Consider the following 27,763-nt stretch of genomic DNA (forward strand, 5'->3'; position numbering starts at 1 on the left):
GAAGGTCTCGTGTTATTTAAACAAGTTGGTAGGTTAATATAGGATTCTCTGGCTAAAGGTAAGAAAATTGGAAATGATGGTAGAAATAATACTATTCTCACTTTGGGACCCCTGGGTGGCTCAGTCCAGTTAAGTGTCTCAACTCTTGATTTTGGCTGAGGTCATGATCTCACAGTTAGGATATCCAGCCCCATATTGGGTACCACTGGGCATGGAGCCTGCTGAAGGTTCTCCCTCTCCCTCTCCTTCTGCCCCTTCCCTGTTTACGCTTGCTTTTTTGCTCTCTCTCTCAAAAAAAAAAAAAAAAAAAAAAAAAAAAAAAGGGNCTTATTCCTGGTTTAAAGTCCAAATTTACATATGCCAGATTTGTTTAAAAGGGCCAGGTTTCATCTAGAATGTCCTCATTCTATAGTAAATGACTGATGATCTGATATTTTAAATGACTAGGTGGCAGATAATCCATTGGTGGTTTCTGTAATGGTTACAATTTTGCAACCCCTCTAAGAATATTAGACTGTTAGGGGGCACCTAGGTGGCTCAGTTGGTTAAGCGTCAGACTTCAGCTCAGGTCATGATGTCATGTTTTGTGAATTCGAGCCCTGCAACGGACTCTGTGCTGACAGCTCAGAGCCTGGAGCCTGCCTCAGATGCTGTCTCCATCTCTCTCTGCCCCTCCTGCTTGTGCTCTCTCTCAAAAATAAACATTTAAAAAATTTTTTAAAAAAAAGAATATTATATTGTTAGGTTATTAGACTAATTTAATAAGTATAAACTGAATTTTTAAACATTGTAATAGTATTTGGTATTAATATTTGCTCATTTTATTATCTCCATAAATATCAAAAAACATTTTTTCTGGTTTTTGCTAGTTCACATATAGAGAGTGAAGTAGCAGATGGTTTGAAAGTCAAAACTAAAATTTTTTTAAGTTTTGTGGTAAGGTTATTGGGCATTTTTATTTTCAAATAGACATTATTATAATTGTTACCAAAAGACCTTCATGAGGTACTAATTACATGTGATGCTGTTCATAATGCCTGCCCGCTCTCTAAGTGCTTACATTGTATAGCAGATATATTCTTGAATACAGACATGTCAAGTAGTAGATAAAAACATAAAAAAAAGGGAAGCATGTTGTATTAGAATGAAAAATAAAGGTGGGGTCCACAATTAGAAAAAGATACTCGTTCAGTAAACATTTTTTGAATGTCTCTTGTACATAGCAATGTGCTAGGCACTAGAAATACAAAGAAAAATGTAACAGTTTTTGCTTTCAAAGAACTTAAACCTTCAAGAGGGAAACAAATAGGGCACAAATACTTATAGGGGGTGGACAGTTATTGCACGATGCAGACTATGTATATGATAGAAGAAGTAGCTGCTTGCATTTGGAGCTGAGTTTTATAACTCCTAGGTTCTATTAACTCTTAAAGTATTTGTTCAGAGCTAGCCAAACAACATATCAATAAGCCTTTATGGCCCAATTGGCTAGTTTTAACTGGGGGCTTTAATAGAGGTAAATGTCAAGTTAGAGTTGAAGTAGAAAGGAAGAACCTGATTACCATGAACACACAAGTAAGGTGTATCATTCTGGTTGGTTCAAAAAAAGAGCCATTAGGGGTACCTAGGTGGCTCATTCAGTTAAGCATCGAATTCTTGATTTTTTCAGCTTAGTTCGTGATCTCACAGCCCTGAGATCAAGCCCCACATCACCATGTTGAGCATGGAGTTTGCCTAAAATTCTCTCTCTCCCTCTCCCGCTCACACTCCCTCTCATGCACTCGAATCCTCTCTTTCTCAAAAAAAAAAAAAAAAAAGAGCTACAAGTTTTAAGGGAGTAAAGTTATTTAATATAGGATTTAGAGCATACTAAAAATAACAGTTAATTTAAAACATCATGAAAGCATGAAAAATGATTTTGAATTCTGTGAAGCTCATACCAGATGGAAGAGGAGTTGAGAGAAGAAGAGTTTCTGATCTTCTGATTGCAGCCTTCCAAAAACAGTCACTAATGACTGTGGTCCGAGAAGCCAAAATTCGCAGAGAATTCTGAGATGCCACCATGTTACAGCCTCAAAGAAATTCATGGAAAGGTCTGAAAAGTGCTATATCTGACCACCACAGCCTTAAAGCAGGAGCTCAGAGAGTGGTCTGTGAAGCTATCATGTCTGGCTTCTATAACCTCCCAAGAACACTGGCTTCTCAGCAGCAGGGTAGAGAATGATTAAAGAGGTAGATGGGAGCCAAACAATGAAAGGCTTAAAAGTAATGGAAAACTGAGGTGGAACTATTGAAACACCTTGGGCATGAATACGGTATATTTAGAATTCTGTTTTGTTAAGACAGTTCAGGGACGCCTGGGTGGGTCAGCTTAAGTGTCCGACTTTGGCTCAGATCATGATCTCATGGTTCGTGGGTTTGAGCCCTGTGTTGGGCTCTGTGCTGACAGCTCAGAGCCTGGAGACTGTTTCAGATTCTGTATCTCCCTTTCTTTCTGACCCTCTCCTGCTCACACTGTCTGTCTGTCTGTCTGTCTCTCTCTCTCAGAAATAAACATTAAAAAAAAAAGTTCAGGAGGATGGATTGATTAGAGGAAAGCAAATCTAGATACATTTGGAGAGCTGTGACAGAAATTGCTGGCGCCTGTACCATTGTGTTTGCAACAGGAATGGAGAGAAGTCAGTGGACTTAGAATAGCTTTTTAAGGGTTTGGAGGGCTTTAGGGAGTCTCTCCTAGTCTCTGACTTGGAATCTGAGAGTATGATAGAACCACTAACCAGAGTACAGCAGCCAAGAGCAATACCTGGAAAGAAAAGTGAGCTAGGACTCAGGTAAATTCAGAAAAGCCTCACCCAGAAGATGTATGCTTCTAAGATCTTGGTAATCTGTTTCTGTTTTTATTGCAGTGTGATTTAGAAGGGATCATGCCAAATGTTACCATCAGCTTGAGTCTCCCCACCAATGGATCTCCACTTCAGGATATTCTCGTTCATCCTTGCGTGACTTCTCTTGACTCTGCCATCCTGACTTCTAGTAGCATTGATGCGATGGATGATTCTGCATTTAGCGGACCTTACAAATTTCCACTCACACCTCCCTTAGAGTCATTTAACTTATGCTACTACACTTCCCAGGTAAACAATCTTGGCAAAGTTGTGACTGCAAATCTTCATGTTTATGAATTCTGTTGTAAACAAATCATTCATACTTTTGGCCCACATGAAAACTTTTTATCATTTATTTACCAGACAATAATTGATGAATGAAGATGAAGAGTCAGTTCTTGGAACAGGATGCCTCTTTTCTCTGGCATCTGTTAAAGCATTGAATTGTTTTCAAAGCCATGGAAGTTCTTTTTTTTTTTTTTTTTTTAATGCTCCCTCATAAGGATTCCATAGTCATAGAATAGATCCTAGTATGATTTAGTCATGGTTTGAGTCATGAACATAAAATACCTGTGATCTCAGGCGACTGTGGTTACAAATACATAGTATTATTTTTAAATATTACTTATTGAATAACTACTGTGTCAGACATTGTCCTAGGCACATTACATGTGTTTTCTCCAGTATTTTAAAAAAAAGCTTTGTTATAGGTATTACTAGCCCCATTTCACAGATGAGGAGGGTCTCAGAGAAGTTAAATGACATGTCCAAGGCCATATAACTTATAAGTAACAAAGCCTAGATTTGAACCCAGACTTTCCACACTCCAAAACCCAACCTTCTTTTTTTTACTATACCATTTGTCTCTTGTCCTAATTGTGAATCAGTAAATTAAAAAATCCTACTTAAGGTAGTTTACCTAAAAGGTATTTATTTTGATAATGCAAGAGGCAGTCTTGTCATTCAAGGGTAAAAAGTATACCCAGCCTATACTAGGAAGAGAACCAGAAACTTAAAATTCAACAAGGTCTACACTATCTGTCTCATCTCTGTCTTAGTTACCTCTTCCAGCTTGATTTCTCTGCTCCAGGGTATACTACATAAATAGAGTCTATTTAATACTTTATTATTTCAAACGTATGAGAAGAGTGATTGGCTCACTTCAGCCTACAGATAGTTTCTCCCCCAATCAGTTACTGGTAATCAACTGAGTAAGCTACTGCTGAGCTAAGGGGTGGGTAAGTTAAGGATACATTTGGACAGATGCATGTCTTATGTTGCAGGTCATAGAGAACCTGGAAATATTTCTCATCTCTGGAAACAGGAAAAATTCTTGCCTTTAGAACAAGTGTAGCTCCATCATTTATTACCAAAACAGTTTGGAATAATCTGTATATAATCACTACCTTACTTCCAGGCCTTTTTCTCAATCATCATTGGCATTTTAGACCCATTAACCTAAGAATTATACAAAAATTTGTTTATGCTTGTTTCCAGGTCCCTGTGCCACCGATTTTGGGTTTTTATCAAATGAAAGAGGAAGACGTACAAGTAAAAATAACAGTTAATTTAAAACTTCATGAAAGTGTGAAAAATAACTTTGAATTCTGTGAAGCTCATATACCTTTTTATAATAGGTAGGAATAAAACAATATGATGCCATAATTTCTGCCTTTCTTAGTACCTTCCCACTGCCCTACAATAAATTGTCTTTGGTTTTTACCTTATTTTTAAGATCTAAAAATTTTTATTTTATTCAAATGAATCCTGATTCTGAACCAAAACTTAGTCATAAAAATAATCTCTTTGAGGGGGAAGGGGGAGATGGGCATGGAGGAGGGCACTTGTGGGGATGAGCACTGGGTGTTATATGGAAACCAACTTGACGATTAACTATGTGTAAAAAAAAAAAATCACTGGGAATGCTAATAATAATCTAAACAAAAAAATAATCTCTTTAACATTTAAATGTCCTTCATTTTTCTAGTTAAACTTGCTGGTAAATATAAACTTAAACCAATATAGCTTCTTTAGGGATTATTTCATTCCTGGCTTTATTTCTAGCAGTTTCTCTGTGCTGTACATACAAGTCAACCCAACTATCACCTACCTGGTGAATTAAGCCAATTATATCATAAGGTTACTTTTTCATCAGTTCTGTTTTTAAATTTGTTCTACAGCATGATTCTTTTCACAGGATGCCAAAATCATAGTTTTAATGTTCTGTCAATCCATATAACTGTATTAAAACATGCTATGTGATTTTATTGTCTTTAGAATTAATAATGAAATGCTATCATCACCAAAAATGTTTATTGTGTTTCTGGTGTTTTTTTTGAGATAGAATATTCATTATTCTCTTTTATTCTGCAAACTTGAATACAGATCTGCTTTATGTAATCCTTATATTAAATAAGAGTAGCAAGATTTGACTTAGATCTCTTAAAACTTTTCTGTTTATGATTACTTGTTCGTTCAATTGTGTCCTTTTCTTTTTTAAAGGGGTCCAATCACACATGTGGAATACAAAGTTAGTTTTGGCCAGCTTGAAGTATTTCGAGAGAAAAGCTCATTGATCTGGGTTATTGGTGAGATTTTGTTTATTGACTTTTTTTCATGTATTTGTTGTAGAATAAAATAGTTAAAATAGTTGATTGGTAGGAGCAGCTGGGTGGCTCGGTGGTTGATTAAGCATCTGACTTCGGCTCAGGTCATGATCTCAGTTTGTGAGTTCAAGCTCCGCGTTGGGCTCTGTGCTGACCGTTTAGAGCCTGAAGTCTGCTTCAGATTCTCTGTCTCCCTCTCTCTCTGCCCCTCCCCTGCTCATACTCTCTCTCCTTCAAAAATAAATATTAAAATTTTTTTAATAAAAATAAATTATAAAATAGTCGATTGGTGCATTTGTGTTTTCAGGACAGAAGTTCCCCAAATCAATGGAAATTAGTCTTTCTGGAACTATAACTTTTGGAGCCAAGAGTCATGAGAAGCAGCCATTCGATGAGATTTGCATTGGAGGTACAGCATATTTAAAGGTAAATACATTTTATGGCCACTACATTATAAAACTTTATTTTTAAATTGGATACATCTAATTCATTTTTAATGTTTCCTAGCTGTTTTCTGTTGGGGAAACTTCTTGTCGGTGCTAAGTCCTTTTTTAGTTTTTTTTTTGTGAGATTTCTGTTTAATGTTAGTCACTGTTTCACTTAATACTTAAAAAAATTTTAAGGTGAAACACTAACTATAACCTTAACACATCAAATTAACTAAGTTCTATCTACCCAGCTCTTAGTTATCACATTCAACATTTGTATACAAAAAATAGAAGATGTAGCCCTTAACCTCTAGGGATTTTCCACTGATGCATGTCAATAATTGATCAGCGCTAACTGCTTTTGGTATTTGAAGGAAATAGTGAGCACTTCTGACCAAGTGGTCAAGGAAAACTTTGCAGTAGTAATGGAATTTAAGCAAAACTCTGAGGCCCAGATAAACATGAAAATGAAGCTTTGAAGATTGATGAACATTTATATAGGTTAATAAATGACTTAATCAAAAGAATGAAGGGTAATAAAGCATACTTAGGGACCAGTGCTAGAAATAGTAGTAACACATAAGGCTGGATAAGTGATTTAGATCTAGATTATAGGGTTGGAGGGTTTGCATTCTGACTTTACTTCTTTTGTTAGAAAATGTTATACTTTTTTTGAGTATGGGAGTGGTCTTTCAGAAAACAATACTTTACACAGATCAATTTGGAATGGATGTGAGAAGGTGGGTAGAAAAAAAATAATGAAACTTGAGACAGAGGAACTATTTTTTAGCTATGTGAGTATTCCTGATGAAAGGTAGTAAGTTAATGATGCTGAGGGTCACAGAAAGAAAGACTGCTGGACAAGCTGGGATAAAGGTAAACCATCGGTCACTAATTAAATATAGAAACAAGACATGGTTTTAAGCCCAAGTTTAAAAAAAGAAAAATGTAGCTTAAACCACACTTCAAACTCCAAGAGGGCAGAGACCACGTGAGTGTCATACAGTCATTGTTTTATCACCAACATCTAGTTCATTACCTACCACAAAAATATCTGATGAAGGAAGAATATATTTAGAAGAAAGTACTATATGGAGAAATTTGGGAGGAAATGGGTTTCATATCATGTATGTTGCTGCTAATAGCAACATAACCCAGGGTAAGTGTCAGTAGGTAGTTTTGAGAGAGAGCTTAACAGTACATAATGGCTTAAGAGAAAAAATAGTTGAGGCAGTGGAAATGAATAAGATAAGAAAAAGAGAAAATAAGAGGATGATTTAGAAGAAATAGTGAGNGGGGATCAGAAAAGTAACACGAAAATCTAAATCGAATGGTTTTCAAAGGAGATTGAAATCTGTATATAAAGATAATTAGAGGAAACGGTAATGAAGTCTGAAGTATACTAGTGATACTCATTTCTTCCACCTTGGCTTCAGCTATCCCCACAAGCTTTATTTCAAAGATTATTATAAAAATTCCTACTTCTAGATATTTTTCAGAAAAAATGTGGGATGTTACTACATTATAGGTTAGGCAGAGGTAGGGATTCTGACTTTCGTAATATATTTCCATCACCTACTCGGTTATAATTTTTTTCGCAAACATATAATACATATTTATGTTTACTGAATAGACTTCTTTTATAATATCTAGTTATGTGGAAATCAGTCTTGTCATAACTTCCAGCATCCAGAGTTATACCGAACAAGCAAGAAAATGCCCTTTCCTATTAGAATTTGAGATGCAATAGGAAAAAAATTGCTTAGGAATGCTGAAAGTTTACATTCTATGTATGTGGATCAGTTAGTTTGGCAATCAAAAGGAAAAATTTAGGAAATGGGAGACAGTTGGAGGGATGGGAGCTAGAAGGAAAAAAAACACAGAAAAGATACCAGCATATTGCAAAATGGGGAGGTTTGAGCAGGAAATGTGAGAACCGCAGGAAAAGGAGACTGGCGCTCCCTCCATAAGACATAGACCTTTCATGGTTCATGTGAGTATCATTGTGACTTAGGCACCCCACCACGGTCCTTCAGAGAAGGTGATAATGGCCCTTTCTACGGTATAGTAATTGGCATTTATGCTGATGATGCCACACTATCAATTAACTCCAGAAATATGGATTGCATTTTAGAAAGGTTTTATAGGTGAGGGAAAGGATGATTTCTAAGCTTAATTCTATAAAAATTAAATTTCAGCTTTCTGGAAAATTAAGCAGAACGTCTCCTTCCCTCCAAACACCAGATAAACTGTTCCAGTTTTAGTAATTGCATTCTTGGGTTTGTTAGAAAAGTGTATATTTACATTCCTGCCTGTAAAAGAATTATGCCCTGAAATATATCACAGTCATATAGCTGGAGAGGATATACAGAACACCAGACACTCTAGGGGAAGAGGCACCAGCTTTTGTTGACATTTGGGTCAGAGTTCAAATGCCAGCTCTGCTCCTTACACTCTGGGATGCTAATTTTTCCCATCTCTGAACCTCATTGCCTCATTTATAAAATAAGGATGCTTTGCAGTATAGATTAGTGTCCATATTAGTGAAGTGTCTGGTGTGTGCTCAGCACTTCATAATGACAACCTTACAGAGAAATGGTCTTAGTGCAAAGGGGAAAAGGTGTGCATGCATGCACACGTACGTACGCATGTATGTATGCATGCATGTGCATACACATTTTTACTTTGTGAACTGTATCCTAAGATTGTGTCAAGGGGGAAAATATAGCCATCACTTTTACCAATTTGGTATATTTCTCTTCTTTTACTAGCTTCATTTTAGGATCTTAGATTATACGCTCACTGGTTGTTATGCGGATCAGCATTCAGTGCAAGTTTTTGCATCAGGAAAACCAAAAATAAGTACACGTAAGTTGTAGAGATTCACATGAACTTGAGGGAATAAAATGGTGCTATGGAATTAATTACCTAAGATAAAATGTAACAGAAAGAGATTAGAGAATAATGCCAATTTATAAAAATTCTGACCTGATCCTATCCTACGTAACAAGTGTGTACTTTTTAAAAAATATTTACTTTTGAGAGAGAGAGAGACAGACAGAGTGTGAACGGGGCAGGGACAGAGAGAGAGGGAGACACAGAATCTGAAGCAGGCTCCAGGCTCTGAGCTGAGAGCACAGAGCCTGATGCAGGGCTTGAACTCACGAACCGTGAGATCATGACCTGAGCCAAAGTCGGATGCTTAACAACTGAGCCACCCAGTCGCCCCAGTAATGTGTATTTGACATTTCCCCCTGCCTTCTCTTATTTATAAAATGGTCTGAATAAGCAAGGACTGGCAGAGAGGCAAGCTCTAGTATAAAGTTGGATTTGTTTTGCTATGGATATAATATACTCTTTATTCAGAAGTTGTTCACAGGGGCTTTGGTGTTGGACAGACAAAAGTTTGAGTCTGGCTCAGACAGTTTATTACCTGTGTAAGTTTGGGCAAGTTAGTAAACTCAAAGTTTTAGTTTCCTCATCTATAATATGGAAATAATAGTACTGTTTACCTCAGGATTGTTATTTGATAAAATTGTATTGACCAAGTACATAGTGTGATGCTTATAGCATGTAGCATGGATTCAATAAACGTTAGATATGATGATTATTTAAGTTGTTAAATATTTTTAGCAAATGCTATAGTCAATGAGCATTATTTAGCACCCTCTGCATTTTACAAATGGGAGGGCAATAGAAAGAAGGTTTCTAGCCTTCAGTGAGTTTGTTGGTTATAATAAATATATATACTGTATGTGAAAATACAGTGAGACAGAAAGATGATTCATTTATAAATGAATCAATTATTTAATTCAGATCAAATATTTATACTAGCATAGAACAGAAAAGTAGCTAGAATGAGGCTAGATGTAAGCAGACCCCTTTGCCTCATGTATTAAGAAGAATAAAGGTATTAAAATCAGATATGTATTTCTTAAACTGAGGACTATAGTCTCCCAAGTAGGTAGGATAAGACAGGACTCTGTTCTTGAAAGTTTCAAAACTTAGAACTATAGAATTCTAAGCAATTGTGAATGGCAATAATACATTCTATGTAATGTAACCAGAATAAGTCATATTCTTTACCTCCCTAGCATTTCCCTGTTTTCTCATGTATCATTCTTTCGGTTGTATTTTAAAGAAATGCATAAACATGAAAGAATCTTCATAATGCATTTTTTTAATGAGGGCAAAATATGAGTTATATTAGCTTAGACAAACCAGTGGTTTTGTCTAAACACAAATATTTTGGATTCTATCTATGGGTTACTGCATACAAACAGACTAAATTTTAGACTGTCTATGGGACAATATTTAAGTTGTCTATGTTGTCTCTTCAGGTAATATCTAAAATATTTTAAGTATCTTATTAATATTAACTAAGCATGTAGTAATTCTCAGAAAACATCATACAGGATGAGATGTTTCAGTAGTATACCTGCTTTGTAATGTAAAATTTTAATATAAACTAAACTAAAATATTAATATAATAATTAATATGTTGAATAAAAGGTCATTTTAAATGCATAATTATGACCAGTCTTTTATTTCCTTCCTCTGTTAATTTCAAAACATGGCTACCACTTTGTGCAACTATGTAAGACCTTTATTTTGCCATCATCTTGACGATAAAATCTATTTTTATAATATACAACTTGGTTCTGAAACAATGACAATAATAATGTTTATTTAAATAACAATAGCTAACAGTTACTGCTAACTGTGTGCCAAGCACAGTTCTAAGTATTTTATGTGTGTTAACTCATTAAACAGTTGTAAGTATTTTATGTGTGTTAACTCATTAAACCTCGCGGTACCCTGTGTAAGAATGATCTTCACTTTACAGATGAGGATGCTGATGCAGCACAGGGTTTAGGGTCAGATTGTAGTAGATGGCAGGGCTGGGAAACAAACCAAGCAGGCTGGCTCTGGAGTTGGCCTGTTTCACCAATATGCTTTGTTGCCTTTTGACATTGCTAGGTTCTCAGACTGAAAAAGATAAATAAATAACAAGGTAACACATCCTACCTATATCTTTTTCATTATGAAGAAGGAAGGTAGAAAAGGCAGAATTAGATATGTAGTGATGTGTGTCATAACTAGATTTTACATGGGTCTAGCTCCAAATGGGCATTATTATCTCAAGTTTACATATCAGAAAACTTGAGTGCAGAAAGATTGTCATTTGTTCAGAGCTCTAAAGCTATTAAAACAAAAAGCGTAAATTTGATCAGAACTTTAAGAAACCATTGAAGCAACTCTTTAAGAATATTGCTAGAAAGTTGGATGTTTATTTCTATCTCTGAAACTTTGAAAGGGTAAAGAATAGTAAGATCAGAATTAGGACCATGGTGAAGAGGTTACAGAAGGGAAACCAATAAAAAATTTTTTTAATTTTTTGTAGTTGACATATGGTCCATAAGAAATAATTTAGGGAAACCATGAGAAAATTGATAAAAGTGGTATGAGTGAGGGATATTGGCATAAATTTGGCATAAATAAGCTCAAAGATGGATTTATGTATTTAATAAGCCCGTATTTTTAAAGTTGTAAAAATTGTAATGCCTTGATAAAGTGAAATTAAAGTGAATATTTCAGAGTGTTGCCTTTCTTGAAATAATTGTGTTCCACAATTCTAAAATATCATGACTTTGCTCTCTCATTGAATTTTTGTTAAGATAATACAGTCTTATCATTTATTTCCTTTTTCTGTAGACCGGAAACTAGTATCTTCTGACTATTACATCTGGAATTCTAAAGCTCCTGCTCCAGTAACATATGGATCATTACTACTGTAATTATCTCAGGTTTAAATAGGGTTTATATGATGGTAACATAGCTTAAATCATTCATCTTTTATTTTTAATGTGTATGCATATAACCTATGAACGAAAAAAAAATCATTGAGTGATTTAATTATAAAATGCTCTTGTTTAATGTTTTTAGACTGACATAGTTTGAAAGAACATTTTAAAAGCTAATATCTCCTATTTTGTTACCCTTTGATTTTATTCAAATGAGATTCAGAGCATAAAACAGTTGTGATTCACTTTAGGCTTATTTTAGACTGTTCCTGTGTCACCTTACCATACATGTTCTTTTTTGTCCCTGTGGCGGACATGACCAATCAGTTGTAGCCTTCTTCCTCCACTGAGCTTTCCTGGATGCTGAGGCTCCTCATTGCAGAGGTGCAGGCAGCCACTCCTAAGGGATTGCAGATGATGTGCAAGATAAAAAAACTCTTTGCCCTTTCAAACCTGAGTAGTCAGCTGCTATTTCAATGTGTTGTTATGAAATACCAGATACCAGATCAGAACCACTGTAAATCTTTTGCAGGGGGGAGAAACAATCAATGAAAACAAAGGAATATTCTTAAATAGTAACCTGTTCTTAATCAGAACTATTGTATTGACTAATAAAGGATCTGGATAATTCTATATGAGGTGTTTATCTCCGTTCTAGAGTTACTTTACTTTTTAGGTGAACTTCTTCATCTGCCACAGAACCTTTTGCTCAGTATGTCAGTAAACACACCAAGAGGAGTGAGTGGGGCACCTTCAGAAAATGAGCTTAGTGTCTTGTGATCACTTAATGCCTGCAGTCAAATTTTTAAAAAAATAAGTTTGGGAATATTAACTGTTTTTCATGTTTTGTATGAAAGTTCTTAATGAATTCAGGTAAAAATCCAAAAGCTGTTCTGTGAGTAGAGAGTATTATGTAATCTTATTTCAGTCTCATGTAGCCTATTTTGTCACTCCTGCTTTCTCGTTAGCATTCTCTTGATTTCTTTAGGAACCACCCCTACTCTTAATTCTCTACCTGTCTTTACAATTATATGTCTCATTCTATTTTCACAGCAGTTCATTGTCAAGTTGGACTTTAAGTGATCATTCAAGAAAAGATGAAATCTCAAGATCCTTAAAACTTAATCCATGTCAGGTTTCTTTTTACAGAACAGAATTAGAAGCATTATAAAAAATATGCATTACAGATTCATTCAACTAAATGATCTCTTGGTTTCTATTTCTTAATGAGCCTCCTAAGGAAAAGCTTAAAGAAAGCTTCTAACTCCTTGAAAGAGAGCTATGATAGTTTGAAGGGTTATTGCATATAAATTTAGGATTTAAAATATGATTTTTTAATTGGGGTCAGTCTCACTCATTATAAATTCTCATTTTCTCAAGGCATTATCATGGTAGAATGCTCTATGTTCAAAATTATTCCAAGTAACAAAGAAAATAGAATAACTGCCTGACCAGGACTTTAACTTATTATTCTAGCTTAATCATAGATAATCAGTAGTAAAAACTTTTCTTTTGAAAGAAGGAAAAAGCCACTTCCCTTAAGTTATTTGATCTCTCTTAAACTCAAGGAAAGCTTAACGTTTAACTTATGTTAATATTAACGGAGCCATTTGGACATCTTGATTATTGTATAAATGTTGAGTAGCATACATAAGATGGGCAAGAGGCATTTATCTAGTAAGTACATAGATATTCAATATAATAATCCCCCAGGGAAAACTTTCCTTATAAGCAGTCAGAAAAACCAGTGAATCTTTGATTTGACAGTTTCTAGAAGCCTGAGGAAAATCTAGGGAGTCCTGGAAAAGTATAGGGCGAAGGGGAACCTGATGCCATCTGTTGCCATTCCATTCTAACATAATGCTACAGAACTAAAACCAACTCATGTTTTCATCCTGTTGAGATCAGCTGGGCACACTGTGATGCTTTTGATTTTGTCTAGAAACCTGTCACTTCAGGATAATTTTTGAAGACAAAGTCTGTTTCCCGTTTGGTAGGTGACCTGTTTAATGTTTTCCCTGTGTCTGGGAACTCCTTAGTGTAATTAGCGACCTTTGAACTCCACAACTAATCCTGAGCTATTTTGTATTCCTTACTCATCTTTAAGGCTGGACCTTTCTTTTCTTCAGAGTCCGCTGCCACAATTAAAGAAGAAACAGCTGCATTTCAAAGGGATTCCGATTCCAGAAGCTTAATCGTGATTGACATGTTCTTATTCTAAGCTATAAGACACTCTAAGAGTCCTTTCTTGGGTTAAAACTTCAATCATTTTCTAAAAAATTATCTCACTATGGATTTTATTCATTTCTTTGATAACTATTCTTTGCATTTTTAAACTTGAAAGATGCTTTGCGTTTGTGGTGAATATGAGCATCTACTTCCAGTTAAAGATTTGGATGGTGTCAGACATACTCTAGATGCAGAATTGCTAAATTCCCTTTCAGTGCCAAAATATGATTATGAAATCTGATGTCTATCGTAAGGGTAATTATTCTTCCATAGACCCGAAAGGTACAAAAAGTGTTAAATTTCTGACAATGCACTCAAAAAACTAGTTCATGGTTTTCATAAAACCCCCTTCTTCATTTTTTACTAAGCAATGTTTCTAAAACTTTGTAAAGCCAGCAATATTCTTAGAGTGTAAGGTAATACCTTTACACTGGTGGGCACTTTTACTTTCCCTTTTTAGATAATCAATTCGAATGTCAGGTTTGAAGTAAATGGCCTTGTCAGGAATTCTTAAGAGAATTATTTGTATAAAAAGGCTTTTTTGATTAAACAGTCTGTCTCCTAAACTAATTTTTTCACACAAACTCAGTATTTCTCAGTTAAAATTATTGTGGTTTTTTTATATTGTGTGACTGAAGATCTTTCCAAGCACAATTCTATATACAGTAACAACTAATATTTTCTTTCATTTTGTATTATAGTATTTCAAACTGCTTTGTAGATACTCATATGCCCCTACTCTCTCCCCGAGAGGCAGGTAGGTCGAGTTATCGTCCAGAGCCTCTGCGGGGACTGCTGCTACAGCAGAACGGTTGTTTCTAAGACAAAGGTCAGAAAAGGGATGTTAATAAACAGCCCTCAGGTTTAAGGGACTTTTTTAGGATTACATCTTAAATTCCAACAAATCAGATTTAGGAGTTACTGAAAGTGAAATTGATCCATCCCTCATCCAAACTTTGCAATACTTTCCTGTTCTGACATCATTTAGATAGTTAGCTGTATTATCAGATTAGAAACCATTGTGCCCAGCTGCTGAAAGGAAAAGGAGGCAAAAAGCTAAACATGGGATGAATTCTGAACCTTTTAACCTGGCTGAAGTACGTTGGTCCCTGTTATGCAAATACCTTCAATCCTCTGCTAAGTTCAGTGGAAATAATTTTCTTGAATGACAGGTTTATTCAGCAAGGATTCAGTTGGTGATTAATCCCCCTTTGATCTAGGGTATTTCACTTAACTACCAGTTACCTCGTTCTGACAAAGTGCAACTGAGATTAGGGAGATCACTAGAACACTACCAGGGTGTGCGTTTATTCTCTCTAACCTTTTAAAGCAAGGGCCAAGAATGCAATTTATTTTCAGTATTTGAAGATGTAAAGTCCTGTCTGCTAAGTTAGAAAGTCAATTGAATACCAAATGAAGTTTATTTCTTACGTAATAGAACAAACATTTCTTTTTGCTTTGACTAACAATGATTTTAGGAAACATAGGCTTTGAAGAAAGAAGAAACAAAGAGTATATTCTAAGTATATCTTCTAGTTTTGTTTCATGTACTAGAGTGTATACATACTGGCCCGGAGATAAACCCCAAATCAAAGCAACGGCTACAACTTGGGCTGAGAAAATGCTTCTATTTTTATTAAACTGCATGGTTTCTCCCCGCCCTCCCCCCATTAAAAAATGTCATGCTATGTGGTAAAGAAATCCAGTGGGGAAATGTGTAATACACAATTATTCATCTTAAGATTTAGGATTTCAAAGCTTTATTTGTTAACTTTGTTCTTTCTTGAGGAAAAAGGGCTTGTTACATTGCTATGATAAGGTAATCACGCTCTTTTTCAGAATGTTTTTTTCCATAAAGAAAGGTAAAATGATGCCTTTACAAAAATAATTCAGATTATTTTTAAACTATCAAAATAACTGTTTTCCACTGTATTGCTCACTACTTTTTCTGCCTTCTTATTTAATTGGGTACCTCTTCTTCCATAACCTTAACTTTAAAATAATTATGTAATTTTGCACAATATTTTAAGAATAAAATCTTAAGATGTGTTTTATGTTAGGTTTCTCAAAGAGTTCACTTTTAGAAACTATTATCAACATCAATGTCAGTATTTATCTTCCAAGATATTAAATTTGGAGATTTATTTTCAAGAATATTTCAAATATGTTTCAAGACTGACTCTTAAAAAAAGAAACAATGGTGTGTAACAAAAGTGTTTTTGAATATTAAGTTATTATTGGTTAACTTTATTATTACTGACATGGCACTTTTTAAATGCTTTATAATTGTTCATTATTCTAGTAGCAGTTCGCAGTGTAAGTTACATATACACAATAACTTTCTTACATTTTTTGACCCAAACATTTTGTGATCCAATTTCTAAACTGCAACAATGTCTTATGCATATCTAATTCATGCTGGTGCCAAACCAGTCTCTCTGGTTTCAATTTAGTAACCAGTCTGTTTCTAAATATCTTTTGAGAGCAAGTTACTTAACCAGAGGAAAATTGAAAGGCAGAAAAAGACTTAACATGTAAGGGCAAGATACCCTGGCTATATTGCTAAGAAACTAGTATTCTTAATAATTACTCTCTGCAGTCAATATTTAGTTAATAAAATGTAATATATTTTGAAGTATGCTGTCAGAGAAAGAATCTACATAAAACGTGTACACATATGTATTTGTGTAATGTATATGTTAGTGTATATATAGTATAGGGATATACATATACTAACATATGACTTGGTGGGTTTCCCTATGTATCATGTCAAAGGAAGACTATGTGAAGTCAAGTATCTGCTCTCCAAACATATTTATTAATAGTAATGGAGAGGTTCATTAAAATGAAAATTGCCATAGAACTCATGCAGTTACTCCAAAAGATGGTTACATCCCTTAGGAACTGAAACCTTTTCTCTTAGGCACTGATGCCTTTTCAACTAGCTTCTAATTTTTTTCTTCAACTGTTTTATGGAGATACTAATATTGTCTATGTGTAGCCTGGAGAAGTCAATGCCTTATCTGTATGATGAGTTTACTCTGAGATCCAGATTGACTTCTCTAGGCCCTGACTAATCTGTGTAATTGTTGGCAGTGTGGTGCTAATGTATGATGCACAGCATTTACGGATTGTCAGGTACCCTGGGATGGAAACCACCTGCTGAATTGTTTTTTCCAGTAAGATGTGTGGAAATTTATATGTCTTAATAATCCGTTAAATGTTTGAGGTCAAACTGTATGTTTCCTTTAAATGTCTTCTTTTTAAATCATAGTTTCTGTAAAAACAATATTCTTTAGTTAATATGCTAATAATAGAAATGAAAAATAAAAAAATTATTATCCCTCTTAAAATTTTTACTTTTTCTGTCAAAGGACTTGAGTGCCCTCTGCAGGCTATAAAGAGATAATTAATGACTATATTTAAACCCTGTGACTTCCCTTTTAGAAGCATAGCCTGGATTAAGTGTGATCCATTTTATTCATATTGTTAACTCTGTTCATTTGTCACTGATTAAAGCCAGAGTTTTTCTTTGCCAGTAATGTGAAGAATATTACCACTGAATTTTCCAAATTACTTAGCTGGGGCTCTTTAAATGTTGGAACTCTACACATTGGAACTAATGATACACATTCCCTCAAAAAAAGGAGATCAGGAAAACATTTAGCGATTTCCAAATCTATTGGAGATGTGAAGAATAACTTGATTAGTTCCCATTACATTTTTAGAATATTATACATTTGGTATAAGGCCTTTTTCAATATGCACCATGTAAAATTTTAAAATAACATACGCGTTCTATGTATTGATCTTATTGATGAGCAATGAGTGTGTTCAAGTCAAAAACCGAGGCTACTTAGAATTTCTTTAAAGAAAGGATTGAAGAGATGATGCTTCGTTGTATTATTGTGCAACTAGAAGGAGCATTTCTATTGGAAGGGCAAACAGCAAAGGTTTCATCGAGTCCCTTATTTCAGTGTACCCATACTTTCTCAACAGGTATGACAGTTCTGTTCCTAAGGATATAGAAGTTCCTTTTGTACAGGCAAGTTCCAGTGGCTTTCTGATTCACTTAATGCTGCCAGGGAAACTAAATATGATGAGAACAAGAGGAATGACTAGATCAAATTAATAGAAATAGATCTTTTTGCAAGCAACATAATGCTCCTGATCATCAACCTTGAAAAGTAAATTAGAACAAGCAAATTACTGTTGAAAAATTCTTTCAGCGCTCTGCTGTTGCTACTCAGCTAGTCATGGCTTAGCCAGAGGCAAGGGAAAAATGCCGCTGTTTTGTATTAACAAAGGAAACATTATTAAAGTGAATGTTTACATTGTGTTTATTGAAGTGTTCAAAGAATATTTTTGTGTCTTCAACCTGCTGTTCTCTAGTCTAGTGCATGAGTCATAATAAAAATAAATTTTGTGTTTATTTTAGAAAAACAACCTGACATTTAACTTAAAATGTGTCTGACCTATCTTCAAAATATTTAAGTATCAGACTTTAATACTTTCTTTTTTGAAGATTTCCTCCTGAGAAATGTATCCCATAAGAAAGACTCATTTGCTTGAATATACTTCCCAATTACTTCTAAACGCTTGGTAAAACTTTCCTCCCAGAAACAACAATGCACAAGAAATAATGAGCTAAAAATAAACCAAAAGAATGAAAACAGTTGTGAAATTATCGAAGTGAGTGTGTAACAGTACGTAATATGTGCATTGGAGAAATAGCATGATAATTGTGAGAGCTTTTGTGAGCTGCAGTTGTCTTGAACTACTTCATAAAAACTAACCTGAGAATAGACAAGACAGCAAATGATAACATGTCAGTCTGACATTTAAAAATTTAAGAAGTAAATGGGTGCCTGGGTGGCTCAGTCAGTTAAACATCCAACTTCAGCTCAGGTCATTTCTCATGGTTCAAGGCCCGTGTCAGGCTTTGTGCTGACAGCTCAGAGCCTGGAGCCTGTTTCAGGTTCTGTGTCTCTGCCTCTCTCTCAAAAATAAATAAACATTTAAAAAATAAAAATTTAAGAAGTATTATATGTACTGGTAAAATGGGAAATTAATAATTAAAAGTTCAGAAATCATTTTAGCCTTTCACCTGTCTAAAATGAAGAACCGAAATCACTTCTATACTTTAGAAGTAGGAAAACTTATAGTATTTACCAGGGATTAAAATATATTTTACTTGGTACCTTAGTAAGTGTTGAGTGTAATGCAGTATTCTGTAGCCTCTTGTAGATTGACCAATTTTTGAATAATTTTTTCTTAGATTCACTAATAGGACAGGTTGTCAGTCTTCTACGTTTCAGCCTAAAAAATTTATCTATCACAATTAGCAAAGATCTTTCATTAGCCCATACTGTAGGCTATTGAGGACCTCTTAGCCAGATATTTTATTATTTACCATTTCTACAATGTATGCTTTAAAATCCAGAAAGAATAGATAAAAATTACTTAAAGGTCATCAATTACTATATATGTTTATTTTTTTTTTAATATTTTTATTTATTTCTAGGAGAGAGATAGAGAGAGAGCGTGAGCAGGGGAGGGTCAGAGAGAGAGGGAGACACAGACTCTGAAATAGGCTCCAGGCTCTGAGCTGGCAGTCAGCACAGATCCCGACGCGGGGCTCGAACCCACGAACCGCGAGATCATGACCTGAGCGAAAGTCGGACGCTCAACCGACTAAGCCACCCAGGCGCCCCTATATGTTTATATTTTAAATCAATTTTATTTAACATGTTTCTAAAGAACTTCTATCTTTGTCCATAATCTATGGGAAAAAAATTTTTTCTGAAATAAAGCAAATGCCAAGCCTCTCTGATTTTACTAAGGAAGTAACCAGGAAAAGTGGTTAGTAATGTGCATAGCTTAATTAGTAGTGGCAAGAGGGCTTTTTTTTTTTTTTTTAAGTTTGTTTATTTATTTTGAGAGAGAGGGAGAGAGAATCCCGAGCAGGTTTCACAGAGCCTGATTCAGGGCTCGAACTCCTACTAAACTGTGAGATCATGACCTGAGCTGAAGTTAGACACTTAAATGACTGAGCCACCCAGGCGCCGCACAATAGGGCTTTTTAACTCATGGATATCAGTGGCTTCATGCCCATAATATGAATTTCCTTCATATTAAAAGGACAAGCCATTGGATTTAACATTAAAGGCCTAAACAAAATTGAACATAAGGTATGACTTGGAACTAAAAACTGCTGACTAATCTAGTTGAAATGCAGGTCTTAATTTAATCCATAAAACCTTAGTGTGAAACTTTATTGTACTCTTATTAAATGCCACTCTAGAATTAGACACAAAGACAGATAGTATCTGATTTTGAATGATACCTTATAACTCCCACAACGTATTAGCATTGTAATATGGAAGACTATACATTTGTTAATACAGAAATTATTGAAGAAATTGTTCAAAGAAGTGATAGTAGACATTCATCAGGCAAACAAGGGCATCAGAAGGGCAACATCATACTTGTGCAAGTCTATCTGACAAAACAGAATTCCAGAAACCTGAACATCTAACATAGTGTCTACATGTAAAGGAGTATTTTTTGCTTCCAAATGTCTGAAATTTGGATAAATACAAATTCCTAAGAAAAGTAATTATTGCAATATTTAACTTCCACCCTAACATACACAATTTATGAAAGCACTTCTACATACTAAATATACATTACCCTATCCTATCTCCCCTTCTTTGATAATTTTGAATGCATAGTTTGAGATTTGCCTCTGTATTATCAATAGGATGATGTATAAATAGAATTATAAAGAAAATTATAAGTAAAGAATTTATATAACTTGATATGATAATATATGTTATAGTCAATTAGCGAATTTTTTCTCTAGTTCACCTATAGTAGAACTTGTACCTTAGCCATGTTTCATTTGAGTAAATAAACGTGCACACATACACATGTGTAAAAGTAAAAGAAGAAGAATACAAGCTCTCAAGCACTGGTCTCACATATTAGTTTGCAAACCTTTCCCCGACTTCCCACACCAATATTTTGAACTTCTTGAGGACAGTGACATTTATCTTCCCATCTGTATTCCCCATGCCACCAGAAACAAAAGAAGCTTAGTCTTGATTCAATGAAGTAGCAAAATATTAGTATGTAATAAAGCAGACTGTCTTTCCCCTTGATGATGTTTGATTATGGTTTTGCATCTGTATATAAAAAGTTCATTGTGCAAAAGGTGGTTCAGTCCACATTCAGCATAGGTGATTTCTGCCCCGTGACTGCCATCTGTAGCACTAGTGAGAGAAATGGCCACCATGTATGACACTTTCAGGCAGACTGTGCAGAGCTTTGGCTCCGCCTGTTGGGCCAGCAACAGCTGAGGCCTGCAGTCGCTGCCCATCGTAGGACACATTCTCTGCAGTTCTGCTTCAGTGAACATTAAAGCACTTGGCATTTCCATCTTAGAAATCCCTTCTGGAACTCATTCTACAATAGCTTTGTGAGTTCCCCACTATTCAACAGAGTTGATCCTGATTTTATTCAATAGATATGCCCTGATCTGCTACGACTCCTCTCATCCCATAAAGCTACAGCTTTGTGATTCACACATACTGATGAAACAGAGTCGCCAGTATCCAAGAATCCCAAGTGACTATCTTGAACATAGCCATTAACATACATGGAACATATCCATATAATTAAGTGGTGTAGAGGAAATATGTGATCTCTGAAGTCATACACAGTTGATTCCAAAACCCAGCGCTACTATTTACAAACTGTGTGGTCCTGGATAAATTTACTTCTGTGATCTTCACTTTCCTCCTAGCCTCATAGGGTTATTGTGAGCATTAAATGACACCAAGTCCTCTGCATGGGTATTCAATCAATGCTTTTCCCTTCTGTAGCAAATGTTCAGAATGGCCTTTTCATGCCATTGTCTCTACCTATAGTTAGATGGTTATACCTTCAGATTCTCCCAAATTGTATGAATTGTCCATTTGGGATAGCATTTGGCCTCGCTGGTTTTGTTTTGTTTTGTTTTGTTTTTTAAGTAAGCTGTATGCCCAACGCGGGGCTTGAGTTCACAACCTGGAGATCAAGAGTTGCTGTATCGACTAAGCCAGCCAAGCACCCTTTTTTTGGCCTTGGTTTAAAACATTCAGCTTTAGGTTATATTACAGGAATGCCTATTCCATTGCTTGACTGGGTGCTTGGAATTAATAAAACGGCTGTAGAATTGAGTGGGTGTAAGTTTTCTAAAGCTCGCTAAAGTTTAACAACTTGTCTCAGGGGAGGATATTCACTCAAAATTTACATATTATAAGGTTTGAAAAAATAGCACTCTGCCAAAAGTGAGACTGAATGAAAATAAAACCTATCCACAGGAACATTGAACAAATGCAGTAATAGCCCACAAACTATTGATAGAGCTTAATTCTGTCTGGAAGACTTTTCTGTATATCATCCAAGATTAGTCTGTGCCATTCATAACGAATTGTAACATGTGAAAGTCATTTCTTCATAAAGTGAACCACTGATCAAACCTGAGTCTAATGTCTGATCAGGAAATGAATACATTCAGAATATTCTGAAGCACACATTTAATGTATCCTGTACTAGGCTACAGGAAAAAATTAAGTGCTTGCTTTCCCAGAATTTATAATCTAAGATATACAAATGCTTTAAGCTGTTATCTTTTGGATTTTCTTGAGACTTTTTAAAATAAATAAGAGAAAAAATTGATTTAGTTGACAACATATTTTTTTAATGTCAAATTGCTTGATTTATTGATTTAATAAAGCACCATTTGAGTTGTCAAATTTAGCTGGAAATCAGAAGTTACAGGGCACTTAAATCTTAGTAATGCTAAAAAGAGTTGAAAATAGTTTGTTCTTTCCACACAGAATAGGGACATTTTGTTTTGTTTTACCGGCCCTTTTGCCCAAATTAGCTCTATTGAATAAAGTACAGTAAGCTGTGGCTGCAGAGTACTAACAGCAATGGGCATATTCCTTCTACTTCCCAAGGTCTGAGTCTCGCTGTTGTCTGAAAGTGGAAAAGTGAGCGACAGGGTAACATGGAGGCCTATGCGACCCTGAGGGAACAGCCCGTTGAAGACCACGCCCCTACGCCCACGGAGGGGCGGGGCTTCCGAACTTCCTGGAGTTCCCTACGGTTGCCTGGCTGGTGGCGCCTGAGAACTTCCCAGGGGCTGCTCGAACCTACAGGTCTCATAGGTATTTCTCTTTGTTTCTATTTCTAGCAAATACACTGGTTTTACATCTTTAATAGTGATATAAAGTTTCCTCCTTAAGTTCAGATAAAAAATGAATATATAGCAGTATTAACTGTGCTGGAATTAAAATCAAATTTAATAAATAATTAAAAATGAATATATATAAAGAAAAATATTGAGTAAATAATAGTTCAGGTGGTAAACCGTGAACAGAAAGGTGGAGACACAGATGAGTGCACAAAATTTATTTAGGAGCTCTTGGAAAATCAAAGTTTGACACTTAGGGAATCTAATATAGGAATAACTCTTCGTTATGCTACTTGAGATCATTTTTCAGTAAAATCCTCAGAGGGGCTCAGTGATAAGCAGTGTAGTCTGCGGAGAATATACCCTGGCTTTGGGGTGGTACAATTCAAATGCCATCTCAGTGTAAGTAAACCTTGATCCTGGGGTCCTCATTTGTAAAATAGAAATCTTACCTCATAAGATTGGTGTATGAATTAAATGACATGACACATCTAAAGAGAATATTGCATAGGTGATGTTCATTCATTGCTTTTGACTCACCCTCAAATAATGTGAGCTTTTTCTATTTTATTAATGACTTGTAAACTGGAAGTGGGTCACAATTATTTCCATTCCAATTTTTTTGGTAATGTCCTAACAAAATAAAGGAAAGCAATATATTGAATTCCCACATTTAGTGCAGCACAGAGAAATTAAAAGTTTGTGTTAGTGGCAAAGCCAGATGTAGATTTTCATCTAGTGGAGCTAACCAGCCTCACTGTTTCCCCTTCCGTGCACACAGTGCTTACACACATGCTCATTCTTGTAACAGACAATTATCCTCTCTGCCTTGGTAACTAAAAGCTGAGAGCTGGGGGCACCTGCGTGGCTCAGTCAGTTAGGCATCTGGCTTCAGTTCAGGTCATGATCTCAGGGTTTGTGGATCCAAGCCCCGCGTGGGGCTCTGTGCTGACAGCTCAGAGCCTGGAGTCGGCTTCAGGTTCTATGCCCTCTCTGTCTGCCCCTCCTGCTCATGCTCTGTCTTTCTCTCTTTCAAAAATAAACATTAAAAAACATTTTTTAAAGAGCTAAGAGCTGAAATGTTGGCCTTTATTTGACCTTTTCCAGAGTGTTTAAAATATATTGTTGGTTATTATTTTTGTATTGTATTCCTTTCACTATTCTCTGTTTTTTGTTTCAATGCATCTATTTTTGTTCTATTATAACTACCTTATACTATTATATTGATCTTTATTAATCCATCTTTATTGCCATCATATCCTTTAGTTTTCTCAAATCATTTTTAGAATAAGGTTAGAATAATTATATAATTACTTAATGATATAATTATGTTTAATAATTATATGCAAAATAGTGTTATTAATCTACCACTGATAAAGCTCTAGGCAAAATTTAAAAGAAAAAGATTGGAGAGAATTTAATATGATGCTGAAACTGATCATGTCAGCCAGTCCCCTGGTGACTTCTAACTTCAAGCAGTTCATTCTTGCTAAAACACAGTGAACTTAGTTATTCCACCAATCATGGTTTTACATCAAAAGCCATTAGAATCTTTTTGACTATTTTTTTGAAAATGAGACTCACTTCACTAACTCTACCAGCTTATGTATTCAAATACATGTTGTCTTTCAAATTAGTCTCCTCGAGAGATGATTCTAGTGAATCCATCATAGCTAGAAAAATGAGACTTCTCTTTGCAAAAGCCTTCAAAGCTAATTTAGAAGCTGCAGAAGGAAAAATGAACTTTATGATTGCCTCTTTAAATAAAACCCACTTTATCTAGCTTAATCAACCATCTTATATTCATAGGATTCAATTTATAAGAAGTCAAATATTTGGAAGAATATGCCACATGATTTGGAGGCCATTCACAAAGAAAAAGAGATTTCCGGAAAGGTTTGGTACGATGACAGAATCACTGGAATAAGTGTGGAGTTAACCAAAGAGACGGCTTTGGAGCTGTTGCGAGTTTAGGTGTGTTTGTCTTTAAATGCATCTCAGTCATAAGCACACCCCATACAGCATAATTCTACTTGTTTCTAGGAAGCCAAAATATTTTCAGTATCAGGATTTCTTTGAGTTTTGTTTGTATAAAACGTAAAGATAAAATTTTTAAATAAAAATAATAATTTGAGGGCCTTTTATAGCAAAGATCTATTTTGACAGGAAAATTGCAGCCATCGAATCTGTGGTGTGTAGGAGTGGGGGTGAATAAAAAGAAGGGAAAATAAACGAGTATTCATGCATGCGTTTTCATATTCTAATTTGGATACTCTCTCAAGAGAAACTGAAAATTATGTTTTATAGGTCCTTCTCTTTCTTATAACAACCTTGTGATTATTTGTATTTAGTGTTAAATATCACCTGACACTTTTACTTCCATTATTTTTAGCTGTTCACACACCAATGCAGCGAGGCTGACATAATTACCCCTTTTTAATTCACAAGAGACATGTATTTACCTATTTGCCCTAAGGCTTTTCATGCTAGCACGCTGTTTCTGTGACAAGACTACTTTGAACACACAGTAGGTGAAATAATATCGTCTGTTGCACGGCAGCCTCAATAGCTGAATGTTAATTTAACCAGTAAAGACAAAGTAATTGCAATAATAAGAATTCCTTTCTTTCAACGAAGTTAAAAATGGAACTCAGATTGTTCTTATACAGCACATTGGCCTAGTAATCCCTAGCAAGTCAACCAAAATACAAAGGCTACTTGCAAAGCTGCAACTAGTTACTGGAGATCCGAGTTGAAGATCTCGGTATAGAATCAGGGTAGATATTAGTGGCATACTAGGGCATTTGACACCTGGAGTGGATTATTTTTAATGCCTATCCCCTCCATGTGGTTTTCGGTGCTAATCATGAAAGGAATAAGAATGATGGCCAGAAAAGGAATGCACATAGTGAACACTGTCTTCTACTGAACACTTATGTATAGATATTTTGGGTTTTTTTATTGGCATAATAATCATGCCAGTGGGGGGGATAAATGAAATATTCAGTGCAGAATAAGTAAAGAAAAAATACTAATACCTTTAGTTACATTAATGTATTTTTTAATGCCTATTTATTTATTTTGAGAGGGGGTGAGGAGAGGCAGGAGGAAGGAATGCCAAGCAGGCTCTGCACTGATGGTACAGATGTGGGGCTCGAACATCATGACCTGAGCCGAAATCCAGTAAGACACTCAACCAACTGAGCCACCCAGGTGCCCCTTAATTACATTAATGTCTATTAAAGGTGAATTTATCTCTACATTTTGGCCTGTCACAGTAACGCATAATAGCATTAGAGTAACTGATGTAAATTTTAATAAAATCAAAATGTCTAAAAAATTTAGACAACTAAATCATACCACCATGATGCAGCCCTCTATTTTCTTGAGTTACTCTAGTTGAAAACAAATGATTAACAATAAAAAGAAGTATTATTCAAATTTGGTATAAGATTTGATGTTTGAAATAAGATTTACACTTCTCAAACAAAAAGTTCACACTTCAGATTTAGCATGCTGTCTCACTGTTGTAATAAAACGTCCCAGAATGACTGGATCGAAATGACTCAAGTTCTGTTTCCTATCTTTAAAATCACTGAGCTAAATTATTAATTTCAAGTATACTATTTAAACATAGGATCATGTACAACCATAAAGTTTGGAGATAGAAATTCCTTGCAAAGCAGGCTTTAACCGTCTGCAACTGGGGCGCATGGGTGGCTCTGTAGGTTAAGTGCCTGACTTCAGCTCAGGTCATGATCTCACGGTTCATGGGTTCAAGCCCCATGTCAGGTTCTGTGCTGACAGCTCAGAGCCTAGAGCCTGCTTCAGGTTCTGTGTCTCCCTCTTTCTCTCTGTCCCTCCCCTGTTTGTGCTCTGTCTGTCTGTCTGTCTCTCTCTCTCAAAAGTAAACATTAAAAAATAATTAAGAAAAAACCCAACCAATCCCCAACTGCTATTACTATGGAAAGAAATGGATGCAGCCAAGTCCATGTGCGCGGGCTGATGGTATAATTGGGAATTCTCCAAATTAACTTCCATGCAGGATGCATTGTTTATTAAAGGATAAGTTATCAAAATGTGCTAATCTGAAATTTACATATATTTTATTTCAACTCTGCAATAGCCACAGTAATGATTTAGAATTTAGACAAGCAAGAGATCGTTTGGGAGAGGACTATTTTGTCACTAACATTATAATAATTCAGATTTATTGGCACATGACAATAAAAAGCAGACCAATGTTTGGTCAGTTTTACTATTGTGTTTAGGCTTCTCTGCAGACAATGCCTACGTCAGGAGGGGACCACCCTGCCCTCAACACAAGACTGCATACTTTCATTTCATCACTATCCACAAAACATGCTTTGTTTCATGCCAGGTACACGAGCTGCAGAGAACATCCAGAGATACCCTGCACCCATCTTTACACGTTCATCACTACTCAGTGAGAATCAAGGGCTAATTAGTAAAATTAACAGTTGTTAAGTAACTGTGTGTCACTGCTTCCCTGGACCACTATACGACGTGATTAGTTCTACATCATATCCCACCGTTAACACTATAA

The 27,763-nt window shown here is 35.4% G+C and overlaps 1 protein-coding gene across 4 annotated transcripts in view; it reads left to right on the plus strand.

Moving 5' to 3' along the window:
- Positions 1 to 25,164, plus strand: part of AP5M1 (adaptor related protein complex 5 subunit mu 1) — a 31,945-nt gene extending 6,781 nt beyond the window's left edge. The window contains exons 3-10 of one of the 4 annotated variants that reach the window (XR_013336145.1): positions 2,907 to 3,134; positions 4,383 to 4,522; positions 5,388 to 5,473; positions 5,799 to 5,917; positions 8,691 to 8,787; positions 11,635 to 11,713; positions 22,961 to 23,170; positions 25,006 to 25,164. Coding sequence is in view for 3 of the 4 variants with exons in the window: in XM_077768532.1 (XP_077624658.1) it covers positions 2,907 to 3,134; positions 4,383 to 4,522; positions 5,388 to 5,473; positions 5,799 to 5,917; positions 8,691 to 8,787; positions 11,635 to 11,713; positions 13,853 to 13,871 (768 nt within the window). In the remaining variant the exon portion in view is untranslated. Of the gene's footprint in view, positions 1 to 2,906; positions 3,135 to 4,382; positions 4,523 to 5,387; positions 5,474 to 5,798; positions 5,918 to 8,690; positions 8,788 to 11,634; positions 18,296 to 22,960; positions 23,171 to 25,005 lie in introns of those variants that run through there. The other 3 variants (XM_077768532.1, XM_077768537.1, XM_077768540.1) reach the window with 3 other exon arrangements.
- The last annotated feature ends 2,599 nt before the right edge of the window (positions 25,165 to 27,763 follow it).

The sequence above is a fragment of the Crocuta crocuta genome, unplaced genomic scaffold (genome assembly GCF_008692635.1).
Source record: "Crocuta crocuta isolate KB4526 unplaced genomic scaffold, BGI_CrCroc_1.0 scaffold10, whole genome shotgun sequence".
Lineage (NCBI taxonomy): Eukaryota > Metazoa > Chordata > Mammalia > Carnivora > Hyaenidae > Crocuta > Crocuta crocuta.